Genomic DNA, 13577 nt, shown 5'->3' on the forward strand with positions numbered 1-13577 from the left:
ATATAAACATAAATGAACATTTCCAAAATATATTTGAAACAACACAATAAGAAAAAAAAATACATCAAATATCTGCTTCATACATATTGAATAATTGTTGAGTACAAATATCAAAAACTATTACATATGCCTTATCACACTACAACATTTCCATTCTTAACATAAAAGTGCACCCCCCACCTCGGGATCATTCTTGAGTCCAAAATCTAATCATTTCTTCTGATGGTGGTTTCCCACTTCCCTTAGTAAACACGAACACTAGGAACTGTTTCCAAATTCCTTCGAACTCATTTATTTTAGTTACGCCTTTTCTCCACTTAATATTACATGTCAGTTTATCATTAATGGCTATGTCCCATACTACTTTATACCATTCCTCAATAGAATATTCCCCTTGGATCTTCCAGTTCCTAGCTATCAACAATCGTGCTGCAACCAACAAACTCGATATCAGCTCTATAGTTCCTTTTCCACACTTTATATCTTCAAATAGTGACAGCAATGCTATTTTTGGTGTTTGTTCTATTTTCATTCCCACTATTTCTTCAATTTCTGAAAACACCATCTTCCATAATCTTTGTACATATTTGCATTGCCACCACATATGTAAATACGTTCCTATTTCCCCACATCCTCTCCAACAATTTGCTGAATGTTGATCACTTATCTTGTTCAATCTAACCGGGGTTAGGTACCACCTCCATAAAATTTTAAAATAATTCTCCTTTATTCTTACTGATAAACTTCTCAACACTCTTTGTTTCCATAGTCCCTCCCAGCTCTGTCGCCCTATTTGTATCTTCAAATCTGATTCCCAAATCATTTTCTCTGTATTCTCTCTAAACTCCTTCTCTAACAATATTTTATATATTTCACTCATTAATCCTTTTGAAACTATACTACCTCCTTTTCCTTTCTCCTTACTTACTACTAATTCTTCAAACCTCGTCATCATTCTGCACATTCTATTATCTTTAATCCACTTTTTATTCCATTGTTCTAATTGACCATATTCTAGCCAAGATAGCTTCTTCTCCTTTAACAAATTTTCCATATCTTCTCTTGTTTTAATATCTCTTACCCAATCCTTTAATTTTATTTTATTTTTCTCTTTTAGTATTTTACATAATCTACCCTTTAGATCCTCTGGGAAATTCTTTAACATTATTATCGGTGCTAAGGGAGAGTTGCTCGGAAGCAGCTTCCCTTTAAATTTGCTCCAAATTTCCCATTGAGTCCTCAGGAGTGGATTATCTATACTTCCAACCCATTTTCTTCCTCCATCTTTAAAAAAAACATTCTCCAGATTCATCTCTACCTTACTTATGTTTTTTTCTTCCATCCAATATAAATCTCCTACTCCCATAATTGCTTCTACAACATGTCTTAATCTATTTGCTACGTAGTATAATTTTATGTTTGGGAGACCCATTCCCCCCTTTTTTTGGCTTAGGCACCAATTATTTTTATTCACTCTTGCTCTCTTTTCTCCATTACAATATTTATTAATAATATTTTGCCAACTTTTTATCTCGGTTTCTGATATTTTTATAGGTAGCATCCTAAATACAAAATTAATTTTAGCTAATATCTTCATTTTTATCAAAGCTATTCTCCCAAACCAAGATAAATTTAATCTTTTATATTTCTCCAATTTCTCTAGTACCTCCTTCTTTAACCTCGTTAAATTTTCCCTTTCTAAATTCTCTAGATTTTTTGTAATTTTAATTCCCAAGTATTTAATCTCATTCTTAACTTTCAATTCCATTCCCTTAAATTCCCAATCCTTTTCTTCCTTCTTAGTATAGTTAAACAACATCATCTCTGATTTAGACCAATTTATTTTTAACCCTGTAATTTCCTCAAACTCCCTCAACTGATATTTAATTCTTTCTAATTTTCTTAATGGATTCTTAATGGTCAATAAAGTATCATCCGCAAACATGTTTAGCTTTATCTCCCTTACCTCTCCAATTCCTTCTAATTCTTTATCCTCCCTTAGTGCCTTCGCCAAAACTTCCATAACCATTACAAAAAGGACCGGCGAGAGCGGACATCCTTGTCTTGTTCCTCTGGCTAGTCGTATCTTTTCAGTAAGTCCGTCATTTACCACCACTACCGCCGTATTTTGGGAATATAGCTGTTCTATTACATTTTTAAATTTATTTCCAAATCCCAATTTATCTATAATACTCTTTAGTGCCTGCCAGCTCACACAATCAAAAGCTTTAAAAATATCTAATGCCATAATACCTGCCTTAATATTTGCTTTTTTTATTACATTTATTACATTTAAAACTCTACCCACTAAATTATGCATATGTCTTCCTACCACAAACCCACATTGATCTGCCCCTATATATTCTGCCAAAAATTTATTTAATCGTTTGGCCATAATAGATGTAAAAATTTTAGCATCCTGATTTATTAAAGAAATAGGTCTATAAGAATCAGGATTAGTCAAATCTTTATCTGGTTTTGGGATCAGAATTATCACTGAATGTTCCCATGATTCAGGTATCTTCTCTCCTGATAATATCCTATTATAAAGTTCCATTAATTTTGGAACTAAACAATCTTTGAAGACCTTATAATATTCTGGACCCAAACCATCTGCTCCTGGTGATTTACCCACTTTTAACTTATCAATAACTTCTTCAACTTCTCTTTGAGTTATTACTGACTCCATTAACTCCTTATATTCTGATTTTATTTCCTTCTTTATAAACCTTCCAATATACTCCTCCACCTTTTCTTGTTGAATTTCTTTACCCTTGTACAATTCCTGATAAAATTCCTGAAAAATTTTTATTTTAGCTTTCATTGCATGACAATAATTCCCTCGGCTATCTTTCAACGTTTCTATCCCATTCCTCCCTTTTTCTTTTTGTGTGAGCTTGGCAAGCAACCTCGAGTTCTTATCACTGTTTTCAAAATATTCCCTTTTCATATACATTAAATTCTTTTGAATCTCTTCTATATTTAAGTTTTCTAATTGTTTCTTCTTAGCTTGTATTTCCACTAATTTATATTTATCTTTACTTCGCCAATATCTTTCCTCCAAGTTTTTAATTTCTATCTCTAACTTTTCCTGTTCTGCACGTTGTTGTCTTTTTAAACTACATGTTTCTCTAATACAGATTCCTCTTGCTACAGCCTTCATGGTGTCCCAAATGACTGACCCAGCTGTTCCTCCTTTTTCATTAATTTCCCATGACTCCGACAGTTCTTTCCGAATTTTATCTACTATTTTATTGTATTTCAATATCTTTGTGTTCAACTTCCATCTATATGCCTCTTTATAATCTTTCTTAACTGTAAATTCTAAACTTAACAAGGCATGATCGGTTACTTTTATTACCCCCATTTCCATTTTACAAATCCTCGTTGCAAAGTCTTTTGAAACAAATATATAATCTATCCTGGAGTATGTATGATGAACTGGGGAAAAGTATGAAAATCCAGGCCTATTCCCGTTAAGTAAGCGCCACGAATCTAAATAATCATTTTCTTTTACTAATTTATTCAATATAGTCATATTGTTCCTCTTTTCAGCATTAGTGGGATTTGACCTGTCCCTTTTATTATCCATAACCATATTAAAATCCCCGGCTAATATAGCATACCCCTCCTTAAATTCTTCTATTTCTTTAAACAACTTTATAAAAAACTCTCTATGCCTCTCATTTGGGGCATAAACATTAATCAAAGTATAAACCTTTCCCTCAATTTTACCTTTTAACATAAGATATCTACCCTTATCATCCTTTTTTACTTCTTCTAATATAAACCCACTTTTTTTTGAAATCAAAGTGGCCACTCCATTTTTTTTTGATGTCCCTAATGATTTTTCATAATAGGCTAACCACTTTAATTTTATCATATTCGAATTCTCGGAGCCTTGGTGTGTCTCTTGGATCATTATAATATCTGATCCCTCTTTATTTAGCATTTGTTCTATTCTCTTCCTTTTCACGACTGCCCCTAAACCTTTAACATTGAGTGTTGATACCTTTATCTTTTTATCCATAGTCACCCTTTTGAAATCTCTTCCGATCCCTTGTGCTCAGCAATTCAAACTTGCTTACATAAAAACACAAACTCCGTACATAAAGCCCCCACCCTCCTACCCCGATCCCTCCTCCCCTACTTTCCCCCCCTCCCCACCCCCCCACTCTAATCCCCCCCCCATATCCCCGTGAGTCTAGTACTCCAGCCATCTACTTTAAAGGGGGAGGGGGGAGGCAGTGCTGTGCCTGGCCGGCAGGTTTCTATATTAGCATTTTTATTTGCAATTATCTCCAAACATAATTAACAATTCTCTTACTCTCCAGATGTCCCAGCCTCATTCCCTCCCCCACCCACTCCAGCCCCATCTGCTTCCCCATCCAGACCCAGCCTCTTCAGCAAATCTTTACCTTGATCCAATGAGGTTACTCTGTGTTCCCTCCTCCCATATGTAAATCTTAAAAAAACCGGGTAACCCCATGCATAAGGAATTTTATTCTTCATTAATGTTACCGTTATTGGTTTAAGACTACGTCTCCAATTTAATGTGCGTTGAGAAAGATCATTGTAAATTTGCACTGGTTTGCCTTTACACTGTATCTGAACCTTAGATCTCAATTCTTTCATAATTTGCTCTTTTTTGTAATAGTTGCCAAATTTCACCAGTATGTCTCTAGTCCCTTTGTAGTTTTGCCCCCCCACACGGTGGACTCGGTCCAGATCCGATCCATCTATTGGTATGTCAGGTATCAGCTCCTTGAACCAGTTCACGATAATTTCTCTAAGATCTTCTCCTTGCATCTCCTTCAGCTGCTTTATTCGAAGCGAAGATCTACGAGATTGATCTTCCACGGCAATCAAACGCAATTCCCATTCTTTAAATTGTATATTAATTGATTTTTCGGAAGCCTCTTGTTTCTTCTGGTCCAGATCCGCTTTAGCCTCTATCTTTTTGATCTTATCCGAATTTTCCATCGCTTTAACCGCAATAGTACGCATTTGTTTTCTGAATTCACTCATATGCTGATCCATTTTTTTAAAAATAATAATGTTATTTTCTGCTATAATAGCCTTGATTTCCATTAAAGAGGGAGGGTTACTACCACTTTCGTTCCCCCCTTCTGCCATGTTTTCTTCTTTATTTGGTATTGTATCCAAAGAGACTGGGTCTATATCTTCCTCTTCCTGTTCAACTCCAGGGGCTGTACTTTCCAGGAAGGAGAGGTAAGCCAAATTATGATTTGAAGGTTTCTTTTTTTGTATATTAAGCTTTTCCCAACTTTTGATCTTTTTTTTAACGTTGGGCATGGGTCCCTTCTGGGTAGGGCATAAATCTTAGAGTCCAACTCTCTTCCTTAGCAACTTATGCTGGCTTCTCTATTATATAGCACTCACAGCTCCTTCTTCACGAGGAGGGGGGACAGATCCAGTTCACAACAGCATTCACTAGAGGGGATCAGATTTAATCATTCAAAGTCTCTCAGCATCCCACATCTCCCTCACCGAATGCCAAATGCAGCTTTTTTCGCCCCTTCACCCCCCCTTCTCGCCACGCCAATAAATCCAGTCAACCACTTCAACCTTAGAAAGCCAGCATTTCAATCGTTCCCATATGAGATAAAGATGAGAGGTTATAACACAAATCAATGTCCAGCAAGCGTAAATTCCTTCTTTTTAAACTGCGTCAGAGTCAGCGTTTACTTTACTTTCACTTTTGACAAAGTTGCCGTTTAGACAGACATTGCATTAATCATAGTTCATCTCACCTCCCTTCTCTCCACTTTCCCGGCTCCTGTTGGTTTTATAATCATTTTCTGTCAGTTGCTCAAAGATTTATGCCCGTTAAAAGAGAGATAATTGCCTTTTCCGGCAAGCGCCGTTCAGAGCCTCAGAAGAAACCCGCCATCGCTCAGGCTGCCAAGCTCCGCCCCCTATTATTATTATTATTAATTATTATTATTTATTTATATATATAGCACCAACGATGTACTTGGTGCTGTACAAAATATACAAATAAAACAGCGATACCCTGCCTAGAGGCTTACAACCTAAAATCACATTAAAACATATGAAGGGGGGAAGGTGTTACACAAAACAGGAATAAAGGAATAATCATAGCAATGAGAACAGTAAATCAAGCTAAAATACCAAAAGCTGTTGAAAACAAATGAGTTTTCAAACGCGTTTTAAAACCTACCATGGAACTCGTGGTACGCAGTTGCTCTGGAAGAGCATTCCAAGCAAACGGGGCGGCCAGAGAGAACGGGCGAAGCCGGGCAAGAGAGATAGAGACTCTTGGGTGGGAGAGCAACGTAACAGTTGAAGAACGGAGGGTACGAGGGGGATGGTAGAGTGAAATGAGAGAGGAAAGATAAGGAGGTGCAAGACCAAGACACGCTTTGAATGTCAGCAAAAGAAGCTTATACTGAATTCTATATGGGATCAGAAGCCAGTGAAGAGATTGGATGGAAGAGAATGGATACTGTGTGCAGGTGAGAAATGGCCACCAGCATCCCTAGACATCCTTGTTATCCTCTTGTTATACATTGGGACTGTCCACACAACACACTAACCCACACTGAGTCATTAACTGTGAGCTGTTATTGAACCATTGGTTTTTTCGTTGACTCGCGCGTTAGTGTGCTGTCTGAACGCATGACATTTTCCGCAGGGTGCCTTGTTAACCACACAATGTAGCTTGTTAACCACTCTGAACAAACCAGAGGTTCTCAAAGTGGCTTGTTCGAGAAAAATCAGCCATACTGCATGGGTAACAAGCCACCCTGTGGAAAATGTCGTGGGTTCAGACAACACGCTAACCCACAGTTCCAACGAGCAACCCACGGTTCAACAACAACCCATGCTCAACCACTGAGTGTGGGTTAGTGTGCTGTGCCAACCCAGTCAATAAGCAATCTGAAAGAAACAGCACCGCCTGTAACCACACCTCCCAAGGGGCTTTCCCTGCTCACCTTGCGCAGAGCGCGCGAGGCAATGACGTAGTTGAGGAACTCCACGGTGAGCCGGCGGCACAGCTGGATCGTCTGAACGTGGCACTTGCCGGTGCGGGGGAAGGTGGCGAAGAGGAAGCACATGGAGAGGGCGTCGTCCACATCCCGCAAGGCATCCACAAAGGTCGGGTATCTGCAGCCCCCACAGGCAAAGGAAGAGCAAGGCAGAAAAACGATTCATGTAGCTTCTGCCTAAAGTCCATTACAAACTCCACGGCAGCACCATTCAACTATTCAAGGGCGGGGGAGCCCTGCCAGCTCAAGAGCCATTCTCCTATAGCTGCAAAGCTCCTTGACCCTTGCATTGCTAGTTTAGAGGGAAGGGTGGTGCACTCTTGATCCTGCCAGAGTGCAGGACACAGAATAACGGGCTCAAGTGACAGGAAGCCAGATTCCGGCTGGACATCAGGAGAAACTTCCTGACTGTTAGAGCAGTACGACAATGGAATCAGTTACCTAGGGAGGTGGTGGGCTCTCCCACACTAGAGGCCTTCAAGAGGCAGCTGGACAACCATCTGTCAGGGATGCTTTAGGGTGGATTCCTGCATGGAGCAGGGGGTTGGACTCGATGGCCTTGTAGGCCCCTTCAACTCTGCTATTCTATGATATGAAAGAAAGAGCCATGGGAAAGTCAAGGACATCAGATCCTTGTATATGTGGAGGGTGGTAGAAGAGCTACGTCTAAAGGTTCTACCTCAAGGCTCAACTTCTGCAATGCACTGTACATGGGGCTACCTTTGTATCTAGTTCGGAAACTTCAACAGGTTCAAATATGGCAGCCAGGTTGGACACCGGTACATCTAGGGGGAACCATATTACCCCAACATTAAAATCACTCCACTGGCTACCAATTAGTTTCTGGGGCAAAGTATAAAGTGTTGGTTATTATCTTCAAAGCCCTACAAGGTTTGCGTCCAGGTTACCTGCAGGATCTCCTTCTCCTGTACAATCCGCCCCGCACATTCAGGTCCTCTGGGGAGAATTTACACCAGTCAGCCAAAACTAGGCTGACAACTGTTACCCAGAGGACCTTCTCTTCTGTGGCCCCCAGACTGTGGAGCGGCCTGCTGGGGGAGATCCGTCAACTTAACTCTTTCTCCAAGCTTAAGACAGCTTTAAAGGCCAGCCTCTTCCGGCAGGCCTACCCAGATGAATTTTAAACCAAGAATTTTAAGATGTCTTGATTGTTATTTTGATATTGTATTGGTTTTATATGCTCTTTCAATTAATTTTATGTATTTGATTTATACTGTATTGTTGTACTAATGTTGTCCCCTGCCTTGATTTAAAGGGCGAGGCAGGTAAGAAATTATTATTATTAATTATTATTATTATTATTATTATGGTCCAGTAAGGCCGCTGAGCTTCCTGCTGTGCCCTGCTCCTTAAGTCCCCAGTATCTCTGCTCTGTGACGTTCGTCCAGGGCCTTCCATCACTTATTTTATTTTATTTATTTATTACATTTTTATACCGCCCAATAGCTGAAGCTCTCTGGGCGGTTCACAAAAATTAAAACCATAATAAAACAACCAACAGGTTAAAAACACAAATACAAAATACAGTATCAAAAGCACAACCAGGATAAAACCACGCAGCAAAAATTGATATAAGAGTAAAATACAGAGTTAGAACAGTAACGTTTAAATTTAAGTTAAAATTCAGTGTTAAAATACTGAGAGAATAAAAAGGTCTTCAGCTGTCGACGAAAGGAGTACAGTGTAGGCACCAGGCAGACCTCTCTGGGGAGCTCATTCCACAGCCGGGGTGCCACAGCGGAGAAAGCCCTGCTCCTAGTAGCCACTTACCTCTCCTTGATAACGTGGTCCAATCTATAGCCAGGCTTGTTGTCTTTCAGCCGTTCCACTGTGTTCCACTCGCTCTTCCCGTACGCCTTGCGCAACTTGCGAACGAAGACCTTGGGAAGAGAGAGGGTTCAGTGCCATTGTGCTTGCCAGCTCCCTGCCAGCAAGCCCCTAATTCCATGCCCCAACCTGCTGTCCTCCAATACTCCACGGGTCCCTCTCCTCCTTCTGCAATAGGACAGACCCGTGCCTAACCTACTGGGGCTGATGTTGGACTGGTGCCTGCCTCCGCACAAGCAACACTAACAGCTTAACAAACTCTGCGCTGGATAGAACTCACTTGACCGATTCAACAGATCTAAGGTCCAGGCATGCAATACGTCTCGCTAGCGCAGCCTTCCTCAACCTGGGGCGCTCCAGATGTGTTGGACTACAACTCCCAGAATGCCCCAGCCAGTTGGCTGGGGCATTCTGGGAGGTGCAGTCCAACACATCTGGAGCGCCCCAGGTTGAGGAAGGCTGCCGGCTAGTGCCTCTTGAGGCGGGAGCAGTAGAGCACCCAGAATCGAGTAATTAAAGCAAGAGGGTGGGGAGCGTCACAACCAACATGGTGGGCGATGGCTGAAAAGCAGCAGTTCCTGAAAGACCTGGATAACTCTTTCCTCCATTCCCCCCCCCCCCCAAAAAAACCCCCACCCCTTTAAACTTCCCATGCAGAGAGATTAATCTGCTGCTTCAGACTGGGAGTTGGTTTCCCCGGGATCCTGATACCTTGTACTCGCGGAACTTGTTGACGATGGGCTCGTGGAGGAGAAATTTTATGTCTTTCAAGAGGTAAAAAGTCCGAGCGGCAGTGGATCCTTTGTTCACTTTCTTCTTGTGCTTGGGCTCATGGGGGTAGATGCCCTTGAGGATGCAGAGACGCCTGGAAAAGAAGAACAACGAGCCGTGACCGCTGACGGGCTTGCCCTTTCCCCTGCCGCTGAGGTTCCAGGTGGCTTCAAGTTCAGGGAAGAAGAGGCAGAAAGATCTTCGCTCCTAATCTATCCCAGATCAATAGGTGCTGCCACACCTCCAGGGCCGAAAAGACGCCCCAGAGTCCATCTAGCCCAGGACTGAGATAGAATCTGCTATGTCTTATTGCATAATAAGTAGAAGATAAATGGGGATTGGGAAAATAAGGCCTCAAGCCTTGATAATACCTGCTCTGTATGTAGGCCTCTGTGTGTAGTTTGGTTCTTGCGAGTGAACTGCACGATGAGATTAGGATAATGTATGTGCCTGAATGTGCTGTATTGCTAAAGCTACTGTATCAGCAAAGAAATGCTTAATTGGAATTCCCAACTGACAAGACCTCTTGATATAGTAGAAGAAAATAAGCTAGCTTGATAAGGAGGACTGACCATCCAGGTCAATCTGACTTTGGCAGAAGGGTTACGGGCCACCTGGTGAGTATAATGAAGAAGTTTTCTTTGATCTGTCTTTGTTTTCCTTTAGAATTTTGCTGAATGCTAATTGGTTAAGATGCTGCTGTGTATAAATATACCTGCTTTTCACACTACCAGTAGAGAAGTTCTTTGTCTGTAGGACTTTATCCATACAGCTGGATTAAGCTCAATAAAACAAGAGTTGCCTTAAAACCAAAGTGGATTTTTTATCTTTGACAGGATCTTGGGGTGATTTGCATTAGATTTCTAAGGTTTTCTAACTCCCTCTTCTATGAAAATCTCTGGCCTGGCTGATGTTGTGCTAATTGCTTATCTGTCAGCCTCAGTGTTCCTGCTCTGTAAAATAGGAGTACTAATGGGGTGCTTTTGACCAGGCCTTCTGCTGGCCGGTTTTAGAGTGTTGGTAGAAGAATCCCTATTTTCTGGTAACTCTGTTTAGATGTGTGTATTTGCCGGTGTTTGGTTCAGGGATTGCAGTAGATAATTGACTTTGCTCTGAGCTACGTTTTGTTGGCTCTGGTTGGCAGAACTCAACAAAACAGATCCCGCAAGCCTGAACTCAGCCCACCCTGCTTTATTATATTAATGTTTCTCAACCTGCGGCATGACCAAGAACGACCATGGTTTTTTGCCACGCGGGGACCGAGGGTAGGTTTTGCCTCCACCCTAATGATGTTTACAATGTGCACCGCTCTAGCTCCTCCCATGTAAGTTTCCATTCGTACAGTGAAGACTTGCTGCCATTGGGTGCTTGAGCCCATGCTTGGCTTTGCACGTGGGGGGGCGGGGGGGGGGAGCCCAAATGCCAACATTTCCAGTTAAAGGATCAGGTAGCAGCTAATGGGGAAAACCATCCCTGACGGAGACCCTGAAGAACAACTGTTATCAGGAGGGGATGATCTGGGGCTAAACGGTCTAACCTGGCACACAGCAGCTGGCTGGCTGGGCTTTGCTGCAACTGTACGACTTTCTCCGGCCTAAACATGCACGGGATTGCAACCTTGGTGCGTTAATGGTTTTCGGTATCTTTGTTTTGTTTTTTCTTAAACCCAAACAGCATAAAAGTACGTGCTACTGACTTTAAATTTTTAAAAGTATTCCATACAAAATTCTACAGGATGTAACATTTAAACACATGAAGTGTACTTCAGTTTCCCACCTTTTAATATTGTAGGTCAAGGATTTGTAGTATAAAGGGACAAAACATTGACACCAGATACTTTTAAAGGTTTGTTTACAAATAAAATAAACGTGCTAAATTATAGCACTTTCTAGGGCATCAGAATTTTTACCAGTGCAACCTGAAAACCTTCCAATGCAAATGACCGTATGCAAATTAGCCTAATTCAGAATCCCCCCTCAAATGCCCTCTACATGGGGCAGCCTTTGAAGATGGTCCGGAAGCTGCAGCTTGTGCAAAATGCGGCGGCCAGACGGATAGCTGGAACAGGGAGGTTTGAGCATATAACACCGATTCTGGCCCGCTTGCATTGGCTGCCTATATGTTTCTGAGCCCAATTCAAGGTGCTGGTCTTAACCTATAAAGCCCTACATGGCTTGGGACCGCAATACCTGACGGAATGCCTCTCCTGACATGAACCTACCCATACACTGCACTCAACATCTAAGGTCCTCCTCCGAGTGCCTACTCCGAGGGAAGCTCAGAGGATGGCAACAAGGGAGAGGGTCTTTTCGGTGGTGGCCCCCCGACTGTGGAATGATCTCCTCGATGAGGCTCGCCTGGCGCCAACATTGTTATCTTTTCGGCGCCAGGACAAGACTTTTCTCTTCTCCCGGGCATTTTAACAGCATTTAACAACATTAAGTTTGTTTTTAATGGACCCCAGAATTGTTGTTTTTAAATGGATACTGTTGTTTTTATACTGTTGTTTTTAATGTTTTTGATGGTTCTTACATTTTGTATACTTTTTAATGTTTACCATTTTTAACTGTTGTAAACCGCCCAGAGAGCTTCAGCTGTGGGGCGGTATAGAAATGTAATAAATAAATACATGACTGTGTTGAGAGGGACCCAGCAGTGTGCAAGTATGTGCATGCACACAGACCCACTTCAACCGTCTTCCTCAACCTGCTGCCCTCCAGATGTGTTCGACTACAACTCCCATCATCCCATGCTGGCTGGGAATCATGGGAGTTGCAGTCCAACAATTCTGGAGGGCACCCAGTTGGAAAAGGCTGCACTACATCTATCCCAAGCGTCACTGAGATATTCAAGCTCTCCCTCCCCAAACAGGTATCAACTTTCCACAACAGGCCAGTAAACACCAGCAGCTTTCCTTACCTGAAGTCTGCGAGGCTCAGCTGTAGCTTCTTTCGGGCTTTGTTTCTGGTGATGTAGTTAGTGGCGGAACCCCTCTCATACTTTTTTGTGGGTGGAGAGGAACAAGGACACAAAGGTTAATATCTGCCATTCTTTGACTTAAACTCAAACAGAGCACATAGCCTGACCACAGCAGGCGACTGAAGTATTAAGAGATGTGCGTGAGATTCCGCAGGTGAGGGCTGCTTTGTGCATATTTTGAGCTATGGGCCAGCCAAGGTATTTCATATATTGCACATTCCCAGCATCTGATATTCAGAGGTACATTTTCCCTGAACAAGGAGTCTCTACTTGCGGCCCTTACTCTACAAAAACTCATGGCAGGATAAATCTGTCGGGTCTTTAAAGGGCTGGAAGACTCCGTTGTTTTTGCTGCAATAAACTAACACGGCTACCTCCTGGAAGTAGTTATTATTATTATTATGGAAGAATGGAAAAAGAATGAAATTGATACATCACTTCCCACAGCAAAAAGCAATCTCACAGTGACTTACACAAATACAGAGATTTATAGTATAACAGGGGAGAAACTAAGTACAAATAAAAAAAAATACAAAAGGTGTTCGTCGGCAACACACAACATCTCTCCACTCGCGCCTAGTATGAGCACCACAAAAGCAGCCCGCAACAATTGGGCCATACCTAGGGCCCAAATGCCTGGGAAACGAACATTTTCCTTTGCCTGCCCCTTAAAAGACAACAGTGGCAGTGCCAGGCAAACGTCTTTTAAGAAATACATCCCATAAATGGATGTATTTTATTAGTTTATTTACTTATTTAGTACATTTCTGTACTGCTCTCTGGACAAGGACAGTTCACAAGAATTAAGACCACAAAACACAATGCAAGATACAATACAGAACTACAGTACAAAATAAAAGTAAAAACACAAAATAAAACCTAACAGCTATGCAAAGGATTAAGATACAGTAACAGGTTTAAAACAGCACAAGCTGAGATCCTGTT

General features: G+C 41.5%; 2 protein-coding genes across 3 annotated transcripts in view; both read right to left on the bottom strand.

Moving 5' to 3' along the window:
- Nucleotides 1–13577, bottom strand: part of SF3A1 (splicing factor 3a subunit 1) — a 418137-nt gene that overhangs the window by 383112 nt on the left and 21448 nt on the right. The window lies entirely within an intron of this gene.
- The window catches only part of PES1 (pescadillo ribosomal biogenesis factor 1), a 46325-nt gene that overhangs the window by 31297 nt on the left and 1451 nt on the right, over nt 1–13577 (bottom strand). For both annotated transcript variants that reach the window (XM_063144273.1, XM_063144272.1), the window contains exons 2-5: nt 12573–12652; nt 9594–9747; nt 8826–8935; nt 6981–7152 (exon numbers count right to left, since the gene is read on the bottom strand). In XM_063144273.1, coding sequence (XP_063000343.1) covers nt 6981–7152; nt 8826–8935; nt 9594–9747; nt 12573–12652 — 516 coding nt within the window. The remainder of the gene's footprint in view (nt 1–6980; nt 7153–8825; nt 8936–9593; nt 9748–12572; nt 12653–13577) is intronic.

The sequence above is a fragment of the Elgaria multicarinata genome, chromosome 18, assembly GCF_023053635.1.
Source record: "Elgaria multicarinata webbii isolate HBS135686 ecotype San Diego chromosome 18, rElgMul1.1.pri, whole genome shotgun sequence".
Lineage (NCBI taxonomy): Eukaryota > Metazoa > Chordata > Lepidosauria > Squamata > Anguidae > Elgaria > Elgaria multicarinata.